Source organism: Eleginops maclovinus, chromosome 12 (assembly GCF_036324505.1).
Source record: "Eleginops maclovinus isolate JMC-PN-2008 ecotype Puerto Natales chromosome 12, JC_Emac_rtc_rv5, whole genome shotgun sequence".
Taxonomy (NCBI): domain Eukaryota; kingdom Metazoa; phylum Chordata; class Actinopteri; order Perciformes; family Eleginopidae; genus Eleginops; species Eleginops maclovinus.
Window position 1 is genome coordinate 1732600 of NC_086360.1, and position 24044 is coordinate 1756643.

The 24044-nt window shown below is 41.2% G+C and overlaps 1 protein-coding gene across 1 annotated transcript in view; it reads right to left on the reverse strand.

Moving 5' to 3' along the window:
- Positions 1–559: 559 nt before the first annotated feature.
- Positions 560–24044, reverse strand: part of LOC134873108 (protein crumbs homolog 1-like) — a 29010-nt gene continuing 5525 nt past the window's right edge. The window contains exons 2-13 of the mRNA XM_063896519.1: positions 21654–22349; positions 20225–20420; positions 19186–19325; positions 17745–17930; positions 17531–17644; positions 11855–12808; positions 10550–11091; positions 9171–9336; positions 6554–7415; positions 5659–5775; positions 5206–5332; positions 560–4344 (exon numbers count right to left, since the gene is read on the reverse strand). Coding sequence (XP_063752589.1) covers positions 4123–4344; positions 5206–5332; positions 5659–5775; positions 6554–7415; positions 9171–9336; positions 10550–11091; positions 11855–12808; positions 17531–17644; positions 17745–17930; positions 19186–19325; positions 20225–20420; positions 21654–22349 — 4322 coding nt within the window. The 3' untranslated portion in view covers positions 560–4122. The remainder of the gene's footprint in view (positions 4345–5205; positions 5333–5658; positions 5776–6553; positions 7416–9170; positions 9337–10549; positions 11092–11854; positions 12809–17530; positions 17645–17744; positions 17931–19185; positions 19326–20224; positions 20421–21653; positions 22350–24044) is intronic.

Below are 24044 nucleotides of genomic sequence, written 5' to 3' on the forward strand. Positions count from 1 at the left end.
TCCTGCTTCACTTGCCATCATTAGGCAGGAGAAGCACTGACCGAGGCAGCAGCCAGCCTGGGTGGGAGTCGCTCATAGGAATGCACCATTAGGGCTTCAAAGAGAGGGAGAGAGAGTGAGGGGGTTATTTCTTTTTTAATAAACGGTTTTAGAGGAGGGGGTAGGAGGGGGAACGTCGAGGGGTTCAACAGTTCAACTACTTTTTTTTTTATCAGTGTTTCTGTTTTATTTGTTCAGTTAAAACCGGTAATCCAAAAACACTACTGCTGAAGCGAAATATTCTAGTGTGATCATTTTCTCCAGAAGATCCCTAAAAAGTGTTGTAAAATGTTTATTCATCATTGATAGAGGGACATTTCTTGTTTTTAAGACATTGTGGCCTTGGTGATTTTTTTAAGAACAGTTCAAACCATATACACACATTGTCAGTCAGTATTTATACAAAGTAAACATTATGTCTGATGTAACATCTCGTAGAAGCAAAACTCTGAACAGACTGTTGTCCATCATGGATAACCCCACCCACCCTCTCCACCTGCAGCTGGACAGACAGCGGAGCTCCTTCTCCAACAGACTACTCCAGCTCCGCTTTCACCAGGACAGGTACAGGAGAACATTCCTGCCCACTGCAATAACTCTGTACAATAATTCCCCTCTGGCTGGCAGACAACTCACTGCTCCATAGCCTCTCTATGAGCTGGACATAACCTGCACCCTTTACACTCAACATTGTACGTTTACACTATATTTTATTTGCTAATTATTTGTTTTGCTTCATACTGTATTTTGCTGCGTGAGAAAAAAAAATCCCAGTTTGGGATGAATAAAGTAATCCTGATTCTGATTCTATTGTAAGATTTGTGTCATTACCCCATCACTCGGTTTACTGATTTGACTTCAATGGTAAATTCTTTTGATTTTGTAAATACAAGACATATTTGTGTCATTCTATATATTTTATTGTTGACACCACCATCTCTTTATTGAAAATGCTGTACCTTGAAAGAGTACTTTTTTTATTTTACTGTTGGGAATGGGAACAACCAAAAAACATCCATCAAGTTTATTCATTTTCTTTGTGTTTTCATTTTTCTTTGAACACATTAATTGCAATTGAAGTGCCATTTCAAACTAAATGCACAAAATGAACATTAAACACAACATCTTCCTCATATGGACACTAAGTACTAATAAAGAGATTCACTTAAAAATTGAGTGCACTGAATCAAATTTCAATTAAATGTATTATGTCGACGGATTTCACATAACTGTATTGGGTTAGTTGAAAGCAATAATGTTAGGTTTAATTTATTAGGTGCAACTTCATATGATTGCTTTCAACTAACTGTAAATACTTTCAAATACTGTTATGTGGAATTTGTTGATGACATACATTTAAATAAAGTCACAGTTCAGTTTTTTCCAGTGCGGATTAACAAAAGTCTTGGTTTGGACAATAAGTATCACTCAAAATCTAAATCCTGTTTATTCCCTAATGTAATTATATCCCATTTTGGAAGAAAAAAAACATGGAATGCAGATGTGCTGTACATGGTACAGTTTTACTTAAAACAACTCCAGAGTGAAATCATTATCATTCTGAACAAAGCATTCCTGTACTGTAGATGTTCTGCTTTTTAGTAACAACACCATATCACTGGACCAAATCACTCTTGAGTAGGAATTAAGACTCTTGAAACAGGTGTCTACAATGAATGCAACCATGTCTGAATATGTGTCCTGAGATGTCTTTCTTTCAGAAACCTCTCTTTTGAAATCCAATCCTCACCAAGGTGTTTTCTGTCTGAACGAGTATAGAGAGGACAGGATCCCTGTGTTGGATGGATGCACGAGAACATGAAGGCACGTGTCGTTCCATGATGCACACAGCCATACGTTCTCTGCAATCGTTATAAAGGAGCATTCAGTGATTTCTGACTTTTATTAAACCCTGTATGCAGCCGGTCGTAATGACAACAACCTCAGAGAGAAGCAGCAGTATGGATCAGTTTAAATCTACCATAAATACTGTATTTCCACTTGTAAACCAAATCTAATGCATGGATTTACAAGACAAACACATGTTCACATGGACAAGAGCTACAGACAATAGACATCATGAGTAGAGGTCTTCATGAGTCGACTCAGCTCTGAGGAACTTAGACCTGACCCAGGTACACATTTGGGCTGGGTCAAAAATTATAATTGACTTGGTAAGGGTCACATTTTACAACCACAGGTCAGGGTCATAATGTCTAATAATACAAGTAGATCTGAATGAATCTGACGGAACCCATTCCCTGTTTGTCTCTCTTTTCAGGCTTGGACAGCTTCCCAAAGGTCCATTTCAGTACACTTCTTAGAGAGCTTGTCGTATTTTATTCAAACCATGGTCATGATGCGCTGCTACTGTATACCAGCCTCTACTCTGGTTCCAGGCTTTACACCAGATGTGGAACAAGGTTACAGGGAAGGAGTCTCTGTTTGTCCACAAAATGAGATAAGTGGGATGAAGGAGGGCATTGTCATGTTCGAACAGAAATGGGTTTTACATTACACACCTCTGGCCCATCCCAAAATCAAATTGGACAGGGATGTCTCCATATATACTAAACCACATAGAGTATCTGATTAACCACATTCGAGCAATATTGGGTTAGTTGTAGTAAATCGAATTAAATAAGTCAGAGACAACTGTAATATCTAGAAAAGAACTGAGATTATGCCAACCCATACCCAAAACTTTACAGTTCATGCTGAAATTCATACACATAACTCTTTCAAAATGACATTCAATACTACTTTGAATAGTAATGACAAGAGTTTCTCTAATTCATATTTAGCTCCGCCTTGCATGATACATTCCTTTCACAAATGGTTCTATTTCATAAAAAATGCAGTACATGGGTCACATCAGCACCTTCAGTTAGCTGCAGCAGAGTACTGGCTGCTAAGTTAGCAGCTACAGTGAGGTCAGAGGGAAAGGCGAGTGAGCAGGGAGACTTCCTGACTTTTCTTTAAATTAGATACCATTTAACTAAACTTTGCTGAATTCTAATTTTTTCTAGACATTTGAAAAAAGTTATTTATATCCAAAAACAATGACGAGACAACTTATACATACAGCATAAAAAAGAACCTATTCTGTTCCCCGCAAAATTATTACAAAAAATACAGTGACTTAAACTTTTGCAGCAAATTATACACAACAAAAACCGACAGCATTAATACACAGTAACCAATAATAGGCAGCCTGTACAGTGCACATTGACAATATAATACAACAAATATACAGTTTCTGACTCCTGCGGAGCAGCAGTCATCCATTCACATGTTCTGTGGGGGTGTTCTGGAGTCAGGCTCAATCGTATGAACTATCTGCATGTCTTCACAGACTGCAGAAGCTTAAATAAGGAGAAAGGACTCACTGAGTGCATGGACATTTTGTACAAATTCTGCATTTCTGATTCAGCAAAACAGAACACGAGGTTTGATTCACAAATACATTCCTTCTCTGCAACTGCTTCTTCCAACTTGTGAGGCAGACCAAAATCACAAATGTAAAGTTGAAGGAGAATATAGAGTTTACCTAGCATTACCAAGTGACCTCTAACAGGCAAAACCAAGATGTAAAAGAGTGTCTGTTTCACGATAAACACAAACATGTCTTGCATATGTTATGTTGTTGGGAGAATTAGATTTTTACTCATGCAAACCAAACTCTGATTCGACAACACTTTTTGCAAATTTTTCTTTTCCTGCTACACCTTACTCTTTCTTCTGAAAACAGAATCAGCCGTGTAATCTGGAAAGCAGGGTTTGGTTTTGCTGAATACTTGCCCCTTCATCATTTGGAGTTCAGTTTCAGTGTTGTCCAGCCATTTGTGTGATTTCTTACAATCCCAAGTGTTTTGCTCAAGACTCAACTCATTAACTCCCCCCCAACAGGAAAGCCTCTCTCTGGTCTTCACCTGTCCATATGTGAGACCTTGACAAAAGCAGTTTTCCCGGGTGGAGGATCAGTCATTGATTTATCCTCCATCTCTTCCTCGTAGAGCAGGAGCCCGTCAGTGTGACACTGCAGAGCTCATGTTCTCTCTGCCCTGTACACGTCCACTGGCCTCAGATCAGCCTCTCCTCGGGGGGCACTTTGAGGACACTGCCCATCTCCAGCCTGGCACCAGCCACCTCCTGGGAGCTGGGGCTGTACGTGCCCTCTGACTGACGCTTCTTCCGTGCTGTCATGACCAGGCAAAACACCACCAGGATGGCCACCAACACACACAGGGTGATGAGGGGGATGGTCACCACCAGCCAGGGGATTCGCTCCATATGCTCCTCTCTCTGCAGGAGGACAGTGCACAACGGTATGTTTACATCATTTATTGTCTATAATTTGTAACCAATGGGTTTATGAATGGTTAATGAATGGTTAGTGCATCTTTCAAAGATCTCTTATAAGCAACAACTATTCTGCTCTGTTCTGTGGAGGAGCTGGACAAAGTAAATGTATTAACAACTCATTTTGTGGCAAGCCATTGTGTTGGAAGTTATACGTTATAATGTATTCTAAATGAATTCCTTTAGGTTCAGATGAACACAATGAAGACAATAATCTTGATATAAGAATATGGGACATTTTTATTATCATCCACAAAGTGAGGTCAGAAACCCAACCAACGTTATACAAGGTCATATTTATATATATATTTAAATAAGTTTCACTTTATAGTATTCTTCACACTTATGTAACTTAGGAGTAACAGACTCACATTGTTACTATAATAATATTAGTTTTATTATTGTGTTTAATCATTAGGTGCCTTTATAACAATGACATGAATCATAATGTTTCCTAAACTATTCAACCTCATTATAAATACAATGTTATTTCATAGTGTTAGTGATGTTCAGCTCTCATTAGTAATTTCAACATTGTACGTGGTTTTGTGTTAAAATTCAACAACCTTTGGGATTTAATCTAGAACTCATGAAATATACCAATTTAGAGAGGTTTAGACTGGAAGCGGACATTATGGGATGGAGAATTGTTGTTTATTCACATTATGTTTATCATGTTTTCATTTTCCAGGCTTTAGGGGTACTTTAATTAGATACCCATGACACCCATCACTCAGATTTAGATTTTAAATCAGCATATTAACTCAAAGCCGGTGTCAATGAAAAGATCTATCAGCGACTTACGTTGCTCTCACACTCTGTGCCACTGAAGCCCACCACACACACACACTGGTAGTGGTTGAGTCTGTCCAGACAGGTGGCACCATTGAGACAAGGCCTGGACTCACACTCGTTTATTTCTGTCTCACACCTGAAACACATCACAAGGGATTAATCACAATGCTGCTCGACAGGGCAGCAGCTCTTTCACACGCACACACACACACACACAGACACACACACACACACACACACACACACACACACACACACACACACACACACACACACACACACACACACACACACACACACACACACACACACACACCAGACTTTTAAACTCGGATGAGGTTCAGACGTTTTCTCCTATGCAGCTGGTGTGTATGTGTGTGTGTGTGTGTGTGTGTGTGTGTGTGTGTGTGTGTGTGTGTGTGTGTGTGTGTGTGTGTGTGTGTGTGTGAGGCTCACTCTTACCTTGCTCCAGTGTATCCTGGCTTGCAGGTGCAGTTGCCTCCTGAATCTCCTCCTATACAAACCCCCCCATTAAGACACTTTGTGTCTGCATCACACGCCACTGGAGGGAAACGCCACCTATGACACACACACACACACACACACACACACACACACACACACACACACACACACACACACACACACACACACACACACACACACACACACACACACACACACACACATGAACTGATAATCACTCATGAACGTATGATTCTGTAGAATTAATAACAGCTCCAGACACCTATGCTCAGCATTTTGATTTAGGCCTACTCATTAAACATATAAAACACTCGATCAGTGAAAAAGAGGGATTTCTGCATATAATTATAAAAAAGTCAAGGTTTGATAAATGGATTTGGATTGGTGTTCACTATCAATTGAATTTTTAATCGTAAATGTTCAATAAGCTGGGCATACTGGGCTATATGGAAGAGCGCCTCTCAGTATAAATGACCATAAAGTATTCCGCCGAGTTAATGTATTAATTGTATTTTATATCTGACATTTCTATATAACAAGTACCGCCGATTCCTCCTAAAGTTGAAAGAAAGCTACTTTGTTCCCCATTTTGAGTTTTGTACCAACTCCAACACATACAGGACGTATGTTACTAATTAACCCTCCTACTTCATGTTGCTGTACAGATGTTGTGATCCAGTAACAAGCGCATGCCAAGGTTCCTGTTCGTCCATGCATCGTACACAGATCTCTGATATACAACATGTCACACATGTTTTCACCAAAAAACAGGATGTGTGGGTTCAGTTTACAAAGATCTCATCATATTGCAGCCTGATCAGGTCACTTAAATTATTCGTATCTACATGTGCAGAAGAAGAAGTGTACTCACTGGCAGCGTTTCCCGACGTAGCCACGAGGACATAAACATGTGTGAGCCCCGCCCTTGTCCATGCAGGTCCCTCCGTTCACACAGCTGAACTCCAGACAGTTATCCAGCTCTTCCTTACAGTCTCTCCCTGTATATCCAAGATGGCAGTCACACCGGTAGTCTGCCAGAAGGTCCTTACATGTACCGTAGCCACATGGAGTCGAAGAACACTCATTTACCTCTGACTCACACAGCTGCCCCTCCCATCCTGCATTGCAGCTGCAGTTAAACTCATTAAACTGGTCCTGGCACACACCCTGGTTGAGACAGGGCTGGGAATCACAAATCGGTGAACCCTGGCATCCTATGATTGGCTCGTGCCCACCCAGTCTGGAGAACCGGCTCACCTGTGGGGCGTCTGGTACGTTAATGAGTGGCAGGTAGACTCCCCCCACCCTCACTTCCCCTAAGCATCCAGTGTAATTTTCAGCCAGCCACACATCGGTGTCATTGAGGAAGTTGAGGTTGCCACCAATGCCGAAGCTGTCCCCCACTCTTTGCCCATCCACCGTGAGGCGCCAGCGGGACACTGACTGTGTGGGCTCCACCATGGTGAGCTGGATGTGATGCCATGCTCCGTCTGCAATGACTCTGTCACTTGTGAAGGCCAGCAGCTCTGCACTCGCCCCACTGTCCAGTTTGACCAGCAGGGAGGAGTTGAGCAGACCCAGACAGAAGACCTCGGTTCTGCTGGCGGCCCGCAGCAGGATCCCGTTCTCATCTCGTGTTCGTATGTCCATGGTGATGTCGGTCACAGGGCTCAGCAGGGAGCTGTTGGCAACAAACTGAAGAGCATTGTCCTGAAAAATGGCTTCAGTCAAACCTGTGGGAGGGGAACAGTTTTGAAAAGTTAGACCAAGGCCAGTTAAGAGCTATTAGTAGAGTTATTTTTTTCACGACTGATGCATTGATTGGAAAACCACCTGCTGATCTGCTGTCTCCTCAAAACAATGTCTGAAGTACTTAGATGTGTGTTTTTATTGTTAAAGGGCTCATCTTTTTGAGTCACTTTGTTAGATTTACATTTGTGCAATAGAGCTCCAATATTTTCCAGATGTAGGAAACTATGCATTTACAGTACATATCAAATGTAAACTCTATATCATTCACGGCCCGCCTCATCCCTTTGAGCAGGAACAAATGGCATTAAGTAACAATGTTGATTTATCCATCTTCCTAAAACTATATGAGAGTGATGACCATGTGTGCTTCATCACTTCAAGGTATCATAATTAGAAAAACACTCTTGTTTTATTACCTATTTTAAACACGTAAGACAGTTTAAATTGCATGGTTAGAAACACAGGCTCTGATATTCTATTAGAGTATAAATACCCTGATTATGTCATCATCATTTCTAAGGCTTTGGGGCTTTAGCCATTGGTCATGGATGTTGAACTTTTAAAGATATTATCATAAAGTTGCAAAAGTAATAAAGTTACATTTGGTTATACAAAAGTGTTCTTGGAGCTTGATCTCCACTATAGTCTATTTGCCAGCTCAAAGAGTCCTATGGTGAACCCGGAAATGTTAATTACCATTACATTGCATTATAACAGACCATAGTTTAATAATGACTTGGCCGATTTGGACAATTTTGGAATCGTTTTTGGGGGGTTATTGAGGATGCTGAATCCATTTCTGACATTTGCAGGATCCAAGATGGCAGTACAATCAGAAAAAGGCCATATTTGTAATCCCTATGGGTTTATTTAGGAGACTCTGGATTGTTTGGATTGGACAGATTGCTCATTTATTTGAAACAAAATGGTCCACAGTTGAGAAAATAATTTTCATCTTGTGCTCTATATAATTAATGGTTGCAACACTACTTTTTTCATGGTAGTCAAAATCAGCGCACTGAGAGAACAAATATGTCCACTTTCTGGTTAAACTGCAGTTTTGGATCCTGTCAGAAATGGATCCAGCATCCTCAATAATGCCCGAAACCACTCAATAATTGTCTTGCTATTGTCCACATAAGCTATAATGCCATTAATGCTAATTTATAAGACTTATGCTGATTGTGCAAATTGCCCAACATATGCAGATTAGCATCCGGCAGTTTCTATGTGCTGGGACCCGTACTTTACTTTTATATCATAAAACTTTGGGGGACTCAACATTTTTTTTTTTTTTTAAATACAAGTGATTGAAAAAGATACTGATGAGCCATGATGTTAAACACTTCTGTAATTAGACATGATGTGTAATCATGATCACTGTAATAAACGCCTGGTCTCCGTTTATTAAATCTGTTGTCAGGGTCTCTTTTCCCATGTCTCTCCTCTGCTTCCTGATACCATTTCATATCTGCTTCTTGGAAAAAGCCTCAACCATAATCTATATATTTGTTCTTTCTGTATTTTAGTAGGATCATTTTTCTTCTGGCACCAGTCAGACTCTAAGGTCATGGAGTTTATTTACTTTCTAAGGATGGCTTTACATGGCCCCTCAGAAATGTTTCAAGACTGTAAGTCTAATTAAGAAATTAAGAGCTAAACAGATGAACCTGGCCTGACCTGACTACACCTGCCATTCCCTGATAAAGAGTGATTTCAGTCAAAGGATTTCTTACACTCATAACCATCCTGTAGGTCCACACAGTGCACTCCATCAGAGCAGGGGTTGTCGACGCACCACAGGCGTGTCTCACACAGGAGGCCGGAGTACTTAATGGAACAGTTGCACTTGAAGTCATTCCAGGTTATCTGACACTGTCCCCCGTTCAAACAGGGCTGATCCTGTTCACAGACAAACAGACGAATGGATAAAATGATTACCTGTAAAATCTCTCACCTGATGCGAAGGCAGATGTTAAAGCTGCAGAGAGGATTGAGCGGTAACTTACAGATCAAAGGAACACAACCAGATCAGTGTTAATAAGGTTGAGGCGACACAGCTATCAGACAGCACTGCAAGGCGCTAACAGATTTAGCATGTGTTCAGATCTAGAGCTATACACTGGCAAAACATAATAGCGTTTATCTGGGGCTTTTTACTAAAACTGTATTAGCCACACAGTTTGGTCAGTTACTGATCTTTGGATATCATGCACTCTGTTTGCTTTATAACACAATGTAGCCATGCTATAAATATATCACTTATATAAGGCTGCTTGGTTAAGGTCCCAACATACAGGTAGCTTTAAGGGTAAACCTCACTGTACAGGCCAAGCATAATACATAATCATTTGTAAAACTCAAAATGAATAGCAGATTTCACATAAATGGTATTACCTGCTCTCACGTCTAACTTCAGCTCAGCCTCTACCTACAATCACATGATCTTGAGGGCCCCCAGTCAAGACCATTGTCTTAAGTGAAAGGGATCAAAAAATTGCATTGAGTGTGCTTCAAATTTAAAGGGGGCCATATTATTTTCATTTCAGGTTCAAAATTGTATTTTTTTGTTTCTCCTGTAACATGTCGCAGTAGCACCTCTTTTCACCCTCTGTCTGAAACCAGAGCCCAGTCTGCTCTGATTGGTTAACTGGCTCAATCTGTCTGTCAACCGCTTAGATATGTCCTATACCTTAGCCTACTACATTCATTGTGTAGGAATGTTAGCCAATACAAGCGTGAGTATTATGTAGTGATGTCATTATGTAGCGGGAGTAAACAAAGGAGTCCAATGAGGGCTTTCAGGCAGGAAGTGAGTTTGTAGGAGACACTTTTCTATCAGCACTAACAGCGGCTGTCACTCTATTGTTTTACACACTGTACCATACTGTTATATCTATCTATTATTTTTCTTAAGCATATTTATACACCACACAATACCCACAATAATGTTTTAATGTATGTCAGCTTATATTTTAAAATGTTTGGTTTGCATGTATATTTTCTTAATATTTAGGTGTGAAAAGCTGACCATAAGAATTTGGTTGTAACTGCCCATTATGCTGTACATGTGACAATAAAATATCTTAAATCAAAGTGTACATTTCTCTTTTACCTTGCATGTGTCATCACTTTGGCATCCTGGCAGCACGTTCTCTATTTTGCTGGGCTGGTAAACTTCCACCCCCTCTGGAAGACCGTCATTGGTCAGATGCTTGTGGTCCAGTCGGATGTCCTGCAGGCAGCCCTTCATATTTCCACCCCAGGCATTCATGCTCATGCCTGCAGGGAGCCCTCCCACATACGCCACATCACCTGCCTCTACACTCACGTTCCCTAAGGCAAGATGGTTCCCTGCTTTGGGGAAGACCACATGGCCATACTGTACTTGTACAGTCACTAAATTGTTGTTGCCGTCAGTGACAAGCTTGTTCTCTGAGAGCAGGGTGGTGTGAGGGCTGTAAATAGCGACAGTGCCCTCCTTCAGATAGATGGTCAGGTAGGTCTTTCCTACTCGGCGGAGCTGCAGGAGCAGACCGTTGTGTTTGAGGGAGCGCAACAGAAAGGAGACGGTGAAGTTTTCTCCATGGGTTTCCGAGATGTTGTAGCTGACGTAGCTGGTGGTGTTCTCATGACTGAAGGTCCAGGAGGGATATTCTGAGATGGGGGGGGGGAGCACAAAGTTGTCAGTATATTATCCCAACACACTGGCACACCTGAATCAGCAATAATGCATATCTGTTTATAACTACTAGTCTTGATCACATGTTGCAAGGCCACAGGGGAGCATTCTCCACGTGTCCATTGTGTGCATTCACTAAGAGTTGCATCATGGGAAGTGGTGGATCCAGTGCTTCTGAAGCTTGAATGTATGGAATCAATCTTGTGATATCTTGGCCTTTGCTGCATTGATTTTTACGACAAACCACATTAATTTACTTTGCCTTTAACACAAACAACAACAACAAGAACGTTTTGCCCTTAGACTTTTTAGTTTTGTGCCCCTCCTCAAGGTTGAATCAGATATAGTACAAATAATATTTATATTGAGTTTTCTATTGTTGTTTTAGCACCAAACAGCAGTAAGTGTTAACTCCACGGAGGAGGTATAAGAAGATAAGATAAGAATTTCTTTATTAATCCCAAACTGAGACTGTTTTGGTAGAGAAGCTCAGAATGGGATTTTAGATTGTATTTATATATTTTAATAAGTCACGCCTTCACTAAAAAACAGCACCTGAAAGTACACGGAACCATGGAATATATTTACAGCAGGGTATGACTCCCACCTAAAGAAGCATTCCAACAGTTCCTCCTACACAGTCTTGGAAATCCACTCTGATCAGCAGTAATCTACCCGGTGGTCTAGAGTGTTTCTGCTCTAGTAGAATGTGTTAAAGTATGCTGTAAGTACTCTCACCTTGGTCACAGCTCTCTCCATAGTAGGGCCGATGACACTGACAGCTGGGCCGAACCCACATGTCCACACACTGCCCTCGCTGCATGCATGGGTCATCTTCACACCAATCTTTTTTGCTGCATCCTATTTCCAAGCCCTGGTTCTCCTCTCTAACGAGATCTTGAGGAAGAAGCAGCTTGTGGTCAACTTGAAAGTCTTCCATGCAGCCAATGAATGCCCTTCCACTGGACGTGTAGGCTAAATATTCCTGCGGCACCCCTCCAACATACAGCTGTTGAAAGGAGCTGGGCTGGACGAACATCAGATGGTTGTAGACCTCATTTTTTACCAGACAACCTTCCTCACAGCCGGGTCCTTTTACAACCATGACCAGCCTCTCATCCATGGTGACAGTGGCCTGGTGCCATTCCCCATCATTTACTGGGCCAGGGTAAATGACTTGCAGTACCTTCGCTGACTTCAGCCTGGCCTGAAGGGAGCCTCCAACAAGCTCCAAAGAGAAGAAGCGCTCCGTGGTACCCCGGTGGTACAGCACCATGTCGGGCAGAGTGCTCCTGAATCGAACATGCATGTGGAGCCCTTGGTTTTGGTCTCTCGTCTCTCTCTTTGTTCTGTTTTTGGAAACAGGAAGCTGCATGTGGACGTAGCCTTCTGAGTTGAATGAGAATGTGGTGGAGGTGTTGCAGCGTTCTCCAGTCCAGCCAGGTGGACACAGGCAGGTGTAGTTGTGTTTTTCATCATCAGTCAGCACAGGGATGCAACCCGCTTTATGTTGGCACTGGTGCTGTTTACAGCCCACCAGTCGGACGTCACAGTCTCTCCCACCCCAGGGCTCATGGCCTGACTCTGGGACGGGGCAGACGCACCTGTAGGAGTTGGCAAAGTCTTCACACGTGGCACCATTCTGGCATGGATTGCTGTCACACTCGTTGATGTCCACCTCACAGTGAGTTCCTGCATAGAGAGACATTTAGTAACAAAACGTAGCTCAACAACACTGATTCAACTTTTTCCCTGCAGCAGAAACACACATCAATCAACAAAAATCTTTGTGAGAAAAGACCTTATTTGATCACATTTAAAATCACATAAATCTGTTTTATCCACTAGAGAGAAATACACAAATAGCTTGGAGAGTCAAACCACAGTTAACCTAATGTCATACAGAGCTTGGTGTGCACGCATACAGATAAACAGGCAGGCTTGGTTGAGGCAAGGCATTCCTATTCCCATCAGTCACCAGCAAATGAGGAAATTAGTGCAGGAAATAGCCATTAATTGCACAGTTAAAGGATCATTTGGTTTGATTTACGCAGAGTTTTGAAAACGCAATTGAATCCAGTGTCTATCATACTGATTGAAGTAGCCAGACATTGACACACACACACACACACACACACACACACACACACACACACACACACACACACACACACACACACACACACACACACACACACACACACACACACACACACACACACACACACACACACACACACACACACACACACTCACATACTATTGCAGTCTGCCTGGTTCAGTAGTCTCAGTCATCTAACTGCATCCAGCATAAGCCCTGGCAGCAGTCAACTTGCATTAACAAAGTCCTTTAAAACACTCTACACCCAAGGAACCCTAAAGCTGCCCTCCCCTCTGTGCCAGGACTCCTCCCCCCCTCCCCCCCCCATACAAAGGCATGCAACTTTCTTCATTGTAAATATAGTGTACCATACTGTACCTGTCAACCACCAGAGCAGCCCACAGCAGCACAGCAGCATCAACTTGCGTCCCCCCATGATCCTCTGAGTGTGCAGCCGACCCACCAGAGAAACACCACACTCCCTCTCTCCTCCCTCTCTCTCTTACAGGGCAGCAGTGCCTTCACTCCTCCACTCTGTACCAGGCAGAAGTGAGTGCAATGCAGCCCAGCCCACCTTGGCTTCTCCTCCCTCTCTTCCTCCTCTACCTCCCTCCTCTATCCCTTCCTGATTCCTTTCCTCACCCCCGCCCCTCTCCTGTCTGTAGCCCAGCCCGGGCAGAGTGGTAAGCCTGCAGCCTCAAGCTGGCTCCTGTCAGTGTTTGACAAGAGGAATGCAGTGCTGCATCCCCCCCCACTGTCCATTTGCTGGCCTGTGAATGCTCATCGGTGGCAGGAGCTGCTCCAGACAACCTGGAGGAGGCGCTGCAGGCTCAGGGTTCTGGCCTGAGCAGGGGTAGACCATGCATGGAGCCCAAATGTATCTATTATTATCATTTGCATATCAGTCGGTCAGTCTTAAGCATAAATGTGTTTGATAAAGTCACTTAAGATTCATTACCTATGGGAAGACTTGAATCTGAGCATGGTGCATGTACAAGTACATCTACTCAAGTAATGCACTAAAGTACAATTTTGAGATAGGCCTACTGTACTTTACTTAATTATTTAAATGTTTTGCTACTCTCTACTTCTTCTCCACTGCAGCTCAGAGATGAATGTTGTACTTTTACTCCACTACATGTATTTAACCCCTGTAGTTACTTTACAGATCTGGATTAATGATGGTAAATATGATCAGCCCTTAAATCAGACTTTAGTTCACCTGGAGTAAATCCAGCAGCTACCCTGCAGTATACAAAGCCATTCAAACTAGCTGCACCTTTACCAGCTCTGAGAACACTTTAATGATCAATCATTATAAAACATATCAGAGATATTATTCTGAAATGGACCAATCAAACAATGACTACTTTTACTGTCTCTACTTTAAGTACATTTAGATGAGAGTACTTTCTACTTTCACTGGAGGAACATTTTGAATACTTTTACTGTGACAGAGTATTCCTACACTCTGGTACTTCTACTTTTACTCAAGTACAAGATCTGAGTACTTCTACTTTTACTCAAGTACAAGATCTGAGTACTTCTACTTTACTCAAGAACAAGAACTGAGTACTTCTACTTTACTCAATTACAAGAACTGAGTACTTCTACTTTACTCAATTACAAGAACTGAGTACTTCTACTTTACTCAAGAACAAGAACTGAGTACTTCTACTTTACTCAAGAACAAGATCTGAGTACTTCTACTTTACTCAAGTACAAGATCAGAGTACTTTTACTTTAACTCAAGTACAAGATCTGAGTACTTTTACTTTAACTCAAGTACAAGATCTGAGTACTTCTAGTTTACTCAAGTATAAGATCTGAGTATTTCTACTTTACTCAAGTACAAGATCTGAGTACTTCTACTTTTACTCAAGTACAAGATCTGTGTACTTCTACTTTTACTCAAGTACAAGATCTGAGTACTTCTACTTTTACTCAAGTACAAGATCTGAGTACTTCTACTTTTACTCAAGTACAAGATCTGAGTACTTCTACTTTTACTCAAGTACAAGATCTGAGTACTTCTCCCCACTCTGCATTGTATTCTCTGTGTAAATTGTTGTTATTGCTCAAATTAACATGTTTTCTTTAATGCTCCTTTCTTTACATAATTGATCTTGGATATCATCTGACATAACAATATTAACACACAGTATCTGGTGATATAAATGTTTGAGTTTTTATATTAAAGCCTTCAAAAAACAACATTTACATTCTGAGAGAACCAGTACATGCATCAGTGATTATTGGGTTGTTAAGAGGGCATAAAAATGCTAGGAGCTAGAACATTATCTGAACAATGCTGATTCATATTTATGTGACATGAGCATGCATCCTACGTGATGAGCAAGCCATAGTATGGGACCAAACTAATTACCCCTAGGCCTTTTTAATACAACATGTCCTGCATCATCTTTCACAAACTCGATATCCTATCTCTATATGATGGGTAGAAGCATGGCTCAGAGGGGGCACCTGAAGGATCGTCTCTTCTGGCTTAACTGTGACGACCTCGTGCACGTGGAAAGTTAACCTCTTGCACGTGCCATACAAAGTTAATAGGATCATATTTTCAGCCACATGGAGTTTTCCTCTATCTGAGCTTGCTGTGAGAAGTTATATGTTACTGTGCACCACTACCAGGAATATGAAGTGATATCATTTAGAAGAAAATCCCTTATTTTGCTTACAATGTTTTTTTGTGTCTTTTTTTCATCAGGCTTTAATTAGGCTCCTAAGCAGCTTTGCTGTAATCTCCCCTCCTCCAGAAAAAAAATCTGAGACCCCAGTTTAATACCCAAAGAGGACGCCTGACATATGGCACCTTTTATTGGCTTTGTTGTTTTCTATGCTCCTCCATACCATATGCCCTCTTATTCCCTCCCATAACATGCTTTGTTGGGGCCTCCACATCACATGGCCATAATACAATTAGCAAATTACATTAGCTTCCCATTCTGTTGATGAGAGGCTAGCTGAATACCACACTTCTAAGTCAGGATTGTGCATTTTAAGGTCAGTTATTGTGCGTTTCCTCCTGTTTTGAGTGATGCGGTGACAAATCTCCCTTAATGAGGAATGAATAGCTTGGCTGGCCATGAGGAATGGCAAGCAAGAGGAAGATTAACCCTTTATTGTTTGGCCAGAACTGAAGATTCTGAGAGCTGTTTGTCATTCAACTTCTACTGGGAACATCCTGGAATAAAAATCTTTCTTTCCTTCAGAGTGAAGTTATTGTAAACTTAGTCCAGGACTTTTTTTTATTAATTTGTCATTATGTTTTAAAAAAAACCATAATGACAAAACATAATTTGTCATTATGTTTTAAAAAATATGATTTGATCCGTTAATAGCTTCTCCTCTAATGGAATAACAAACTGGAAAATCTGCATAGAATGAATAGACTGTAATAAGAAGTGGATGTAGTCACTGTCACACCATTTATTGTTTTGTGGATCGCTGTTGTGAAGCTTTAAATTGAGCATTTCCAACAAGAGGGGGGAGTTAAGTACAACCAAACGCATAAGAAGACATTATGAGGTTACCATAATGTTGCAATTACCCTGCATAAACTGAAAGACACTGTACAAGACCAAAGGTTCTCATTCAAAAACACAGAGAGCACCCAGACTGGACAACACTGGGTGGCCCCGCCCAAAAGCATACCCTGCTTTACTGTCTATTTGACTTTGGGACCATGGTTTACTAAATGCACATCATGCTGTATTTAAGAAGAGTTGAAATACGGGATTTTGACCTTAAAGTCTTTAGTACAACCTTTACTGAGGTTAATAAAGTGAGGAGCAGACTTGTGTACCATTGGATTTATTTTTCCAGTGGAGTCTCATCATGTGGCCATGAAGAAAAGCTGCAGGTGTAAGGCTCTTCCGCACTGGCCTCACACTTCATACCCTGAGCTCGTAGTATGGGGTGATGACACAGTTACCACGTTTGGTTCTTCCTCTTTTTAAAACATTGATTCAAAATTCCAATTAAAGCTCAGCTTCATTGATATACCAAGGGACACTCATTTCCCTTTAACCACAGTCTGCAGTTAAAATGTTGAATAACTAGCCATGTCTTCATTTGCAGTTCGGCCTCTTTGAGTCAGCATCACATCTGTACAAGCTCAGTTACCACAAGCACATGCAGCAACTGATATCAGGAAGTGCCTGTCCTGTACTGCAGACAGTGAGGATGAGTAGTACCAGGACAGGGACACACCTCTGCGGGGGAGCTCAGGAGGAAGAGCAATTTTGTTTGTTGGCAGATAGGAGGAGCAGCAGATAAGTGTGTTTTCTTACCTGTGAAGCCGTCTGGACACACACACTGATAAGAGTTGACCAGATCCTGACAGGTTCCCTCGTTGTGACACGGAGCAGACTCACACTCGTCTACATTGACTGAGCAGTTGTCTCCTGCCAACAGAACACATTCATGAGATTCATATTTCCTTCCCACTCCATCATGAAATAATATACTAAGACACTAAAGAGTTCATGTCGTGAAGTGGCTTACCAGTGAAGCCCGGCAGACAGCGGCAGATGAAACCCGCTGCCTCTTCGTAACTGAAATTGGCTTTGCTGAATTCATGCAGGGAGCCATAGTTCAGGATATCTGAGCGCTGGAAACACTTGCCACCATTCTCACAGGGATGATGCTCACACTCATCTGTATCCACCTGGCAGTTCTCCCCCTGGTAACCTGCACACACATAAACACAAACCCACGTTCAAAGGATAATCCTGTCAATATACAATGCCCATAAGCATGGTCCAGGGGTAAATGGTGTGATGAAATGTTGTTAACAAAATGTGACTCGCATGATGTGTTCCTTTGAAGGGAGCTGGTGTAGAAAATCCACAGTATATCAACGAAATCAGCGAAAACCTACATCTAAAGCTTTTGAAATTAAAGGTAGACTTTGCCATGTAAAAGATGAGATAGTAAAAGCTAGAGAAATTCTGTATTAGCGAACGTGAAAGGTGGTTAAGCATTGGATGATACTGAAGTGCTTTGTAGCATGCGAAGTTAGTACTTTGTCAGCATGCTTTAGTTCCTATGAATTGAAACTAGCTATGCAACATTAAAAAGGACAATGGATTCTGTCCTTTGCTTACAGTATGAACTTTTGCATCATATTTCAGTTAGGTGACGCCTTCATCCAAAGCTACTTTAAATTACTTATTCACCGTGTCTTTCAGCACACAATACATAAGAATAAGAACATGAAGACTGACTATATTTTTTTTATATCCAAGGTTCTTATAGGATATGCACACAGTAATGAGTACACGCACACACGCACACACAAACACACACACACACACACACACACACACACACACACACACACACACACACACACACACACACACACACACACACACACAGCACATTTGTGACAGCAGCAATCAGACGAGGAGCGCTGACATTGACAACACTCCCTGTCACAGTGTGCTTATCCATCACTTTTCATAATTCAACACACCCTGAAGGATTTCAAGCTTTAACTCTGCATGTTGCAAAGCACAGCCCTGCTCTCAAAAGTATGCAGGGGTTGTTTGAAATAAATACAAAATATCCTGGTAGTGTACAGAAGAATTATCAAACTAAGAATGGCCGTCTTTTTTAAAAACTTTTTCTTCAATTACTTTTTCCTGAAGCCTCATGGAAAAAGTAATTCTTTCCATAACATTTATTGCATGGATTGAGTGGATTAGTTGTTAAGCGATTGGGACGTCCGTTTTGAGCCATTTTCTATTTATTTTTTTGCTGCTAGTCAGAATAAAATAAAACAAGTTTATGGGAATTGAGTGTTAAGTACAAAAACAGGTAAAGTAGGTGACTGTGACAATGGCTTTATTAATGGTAACCTGGGATAAGACTGATCAGTGGGTTCATGTGTGATTGTTGCGATGTTGGAGAGTATGTTGGTGCCCAGAGTAATGGGATTTACCTGGCCAGCATTGGCACATGTACTGGTTGACCCCCTCTACACAGGTGGCTCCATGCTGGCAGGGGTCTGAAGCACATTCTGGAATATCCTCCTCACAGTGGAGGCCTACAAAGCCGGTCCCCTCACAGTCACACTCATAGCTGGAACAGAGAAGAGAAACAGATGTTATAATCTGATGGTCTGTGACATGATACAACATATTGTCATCAAGAACAGAAGATTAACGTTAGCATTTAGCCCTGAGCGTAGTGAAAAGTGCAGGAGTGTGTTATGTCTCGAATTTTATTTAAAAAAAGGCACTTCTTTCTTTCAGCAAGTACATAGTTTAACTTTGAATATTCAGAGATGATACAATATTTAGATAAACATTTTAGTGGTACGCATACCGACTCTATTCACAACACAGGTTCTTTCCAAGCCATTAATGTTTCAAACCGTTCATGTTTTTATACAAAATACAACAATGGAATATGTTCTGCTGTATCACCAGGTCATGGTATCTAATTTGTCAAATCAGGAACGCTCAGCAATTTGGGGGGTTGTGAGTTTTTTCCTGTAAAAGCTTTAAATTGGGAGAATGTTGGGGTTGACATTAATAAAGAAAGAATATTTATTTTAATACAGTGATTCAGTATCCTACTTGTAAGGCTGTATTTCCCCTAGTTGATGTAAAATATGTCTTATTTTCTTATTCTTGTACATAGCTAGGCTATGTAAGCTCAATATGATGTGACAGCACCATCACTGACCAATCCCTAGTTCTTGATATTGATATTTCATGGCTCTCTTGACCTATTACTTTAGTTATCATGCAAACTGTGGAAAAGAATTGCGTTGTTTCAAGAATTTTTGCTAAAACATTCAACACCGCAATATAGTTGTGTTCAATATACACTCAAAAGCATCCGTGTTTGTGTTCCACATTACAACTTAATCAAACTCTGGAAATGAAACCCTTCAAAGGGCCTGTGAGCATTAGCCGGCTGTGTCATCCGTCTCAGCTTGTGTGTAATCCAAAGACTGTACGGTGTAATCCTACCTGTTGACCCCGTCCAGGCACAGGCCCTCATTCACACAGGGGGAACTGGCACATTCATCAATGTTGACCTCGCAGTCTCGTCCCTGGAAACCGGCCAAGCACTCACACGTGTACATGGCGATGTGATCGAGGCAGGTGGCGCCGTTCTGACAGGGAAGCACTTCGCACTCATCGATGTCCACCTCACAATTAACCCCTGCAGGGGCCAAAGAGGGATGGCAGAGGGCCAAGGAGTGAGCTCAGCATAACAACTCATGATCTTAGGACAGGTTCAGAGACAACACAATAACAGGGGGCTGCCAAATACTGAGCCCATAGAGCTGCCAAAAACTGAGACGCAGACTACAGAAACACTCACTAATGTCTCCATACACAGCCATGACACTTTTTCTCATATAGTTAATGCTATAAAATCTCAACCCATCATCCAACGCATACTAAATGTAATGAAAATAATGTTTTTTCATTCAAACATCTTGTGATTTTTTTTTTCTTTACTGAATGCTGATATCCAAAACATACTGGCAGTACCATTGCCAATAATCAGATCTAGCTCCTGACCAACTGCAATTAACACATAACGTGTTTAACCGTCTGCTGCTGACACATTTATCTTCCTGGTCTGTAAGTCAAAAACGTTAACAAAGAACTACAGTGTGCTTAGGGTCAGAGAAAGATCATAGTTATGAAAAAAAAAGTATGGCTTCAGTATGATTATGGAGGGAATGGAAATGTTTAAGAAGTGCTGGATTATTCACACAATATCATCATATGTGTTTAATTACCATGATATCGATATGACAGCTTTTAGATATCAGGGTTAGCATCAATACCATATATGGCACTGATTGGTTAAGATTTGCAGCATTTACACCTGAGAGTGCGGGTACAGTCTTTAAAAAAAACGGCAAGCATGGCAAACTAATGTATGCTTTTCAAGAGACTGTACACTATATATAATAATATATAAGTATGTGACCACTGATAATAACAACTTGTAACCATGGCTGTTGAATTTCAGTTTTGATGTTTCTTTTATTTATGTTATTGCACGTTATTTCTCTACCTTTGTTCTAAGCTAAGAGAAACCACAAGTAAACATGTACCATGTTTTTGGTAGCGTACAAGCAAAACTTTCCAAAAATGTAAGTTTAAAGAAAAATGTCAAGCATGAATTCAGGTCTCTGACTCGACACCAATGCTGCTCAAATTGGCTTACAAGACCTATCCACCAGCCTGTCCTACACACTGGTGCAGTCATATTTCCTGCATGATGAGAGTAGGTCCTGTAATCGGATTGATGTTTTGATGGTCAATCGATTCATAACAAATGCCAAATCATTATCCAAGGTATGATCGGGTGACATACATTCCTCCTTTCAAGACCCCAGCCAGATGTAACCCTGACTTTATAATAACAGTGGCTTACCTTTGAACCCTGGGGCGCAGTCACACCCGTAGTGATCCACCTCGTCCAGACATGTGCCGTTGTTTCGACAGGGTTGGGAGGCACACTCATTGATGTCCAGGTCACAGTGGTAGCCTTGGAATCCAGGCACACAGAAGCACTGGTAGGCATCGACCCCGTCTTTACAGATGGCTCCATTGTGACAGGGCTCAGACCAGCATTCATCAATGTTCTCCTCACAGTGTATCCCATCGTACCCAGCCGCGCAATGGCACCTGTGCCCAAAGTCAGGGACGTCCATACAGGTGCCACCATTCTGGCATGATTCCTCTGAACAAGTGGTCACATTGTCCTGGCAGTCCTCCCCTCCCGATCCCAGGGGGCAGTGGCAGGAATAACTGTTGACTCCGTTGACACAGTTGGAGCGGGTTCCTATGCAGGGGTTGCTCTCACATTCGTCTACGTCCTCAGTGCAGTTGAGGCCCGTGAAGCCGTCTTGGCAGTGGCAGGTGTACTCGTTGGTCCCTGGTGTGCCGGTACAGTTGTCGCAGGGGGACAGGCTGCAGGGGTCATACAGTTCATTGCAGTTCTTCCCCGCGTACCACACCGGTCCTTTGGGGCACAGGCACACGTAGTCCTCCAGGTGGTCAACACATGTAGCTCCATTGTTGCAGGGGGAGGACAGACACGTGTCTGCTGCAGCTGTGCACAGAAGGCCTGGGACGGACCATACAGCGACGTTACATTTATGGATATATGTACATCTTTTTTTGTATTTGCATTTGAAGAAACTCTTTCATTACCAGGCATGCAGGACAAATAAACACAGATGCATACATAAACTAAGAACATTCGACAAATCCGAAGAATAAAAAAAAGGAAAAAGTACAAATTTAAATCAACTTAAGGTTGAGTTTACACATAATGGATACAACATTAACACTCATACATACATTAATTGCTAATTAAAAGATCCTACCACCTGGCCATTATAATGTTTTGTGTTCTATAATTTATCAATCATTCCCATCTTTCATCAAAGATATGAACTTGTTTTCTGATTCTCATGGTTATTTTCTCCATTCCATTAATTAAGTAATTAAGTTATTATATTTTAACCAATTCCTTGTCATTTTTCAATAATTGCCGTTGTTATGACTATAAATAAGTTGGAATTATTTTGTTGCCCATGTAAGAAGGGTTCTTGTTGAGAGGAAAGCCAAACTTTTTTTTTTTTTTTCTCCTTTAGCTGTTTCCCAGAAGCCACACAAAACATTATAAGACCAAAATAGATGACCAAGGTTTGCTTTCTGCTCACCACATTGTTTCCAGCATTTTGAACTGAAATTCTGTTTACTGACTTCGGATTTGGGGTGTCTTGAAGTAACAAATTCAAATCTTCTGTATATAGTTAAATATTATGCATTTCTGTAATTTATATTCCATTTGCTTAAAGTTTACCTGCTGTGTTTAAAAATTGTGCGAGCTTTAATTTATAGGCAAAGGAATAGCATTATTGAAATTGTTGGCGGTAAACGTCTAAAGCCCCATTCAGCAACTCCCCACTGACAAAAAAGTTTGAATTAATTTGCAGAGGATCATTTCTGATGGTTGCAGATTGAGGTCTCAAAACTGATCTAATCAATATGTAATATGTGTATTGTGAGACAGGTCGCTCCTTGTGATGATCCCAAAGATAAATATCTCCAGTTCTGCAGATCGCTTTCAACTCTTTGCAGCTTTTATTATGATTCAGTTGTTTATATCTCTCAACTTTACTCTTATCAACTGCAGCAGCAAGGAACTGTTTCAAAAGAAAAATCTTGATGATGAGATAGAAGTACATACAAATAATAACACAGATTAACCATTTCAATGATGTTAGTCCAATATGTACCCAAGAATATAGGTAGTAGGGTAGTACCTCAGAAGGCTGCGTAACTGTGAATGAGTAAGTTAACAAACTGAAAGTAAATTAAATCCCTGTTGGCTCACACAGTAGCCCACTGCCTTTCCCTCCTAAGCTTCAGATGCACAACCTTTCGGCTTATATGGTGGTCTCTATAACTCTAACCTTAAGTGGTGCTCAAGGTGAAAAGCCCCTTTTTTCTCTGGAATTAAGTTCAGAGCAGATGGTGTTAAAAGTAAACTTATTACATGAGCAGACTAGCAGCTGTCAGTGTCGGAGAGCAGTAGGAACTTGACTCATTACTGTTAGTACACAGTTTGGGCTGTCAGACCAGGATATCTGAATCTTGGAATCATCCTCATTCAAAACCTGCAAATGTGCTTTTTTCTTTTTGGTTTGACCCCGCCCACCACCACAACACCACCTAAAAAACTTTATATGGTGATAATTGAACACTTTAATATTTTAACTGTCGCCACATTTTCAATCGTTGCTTCTACAAA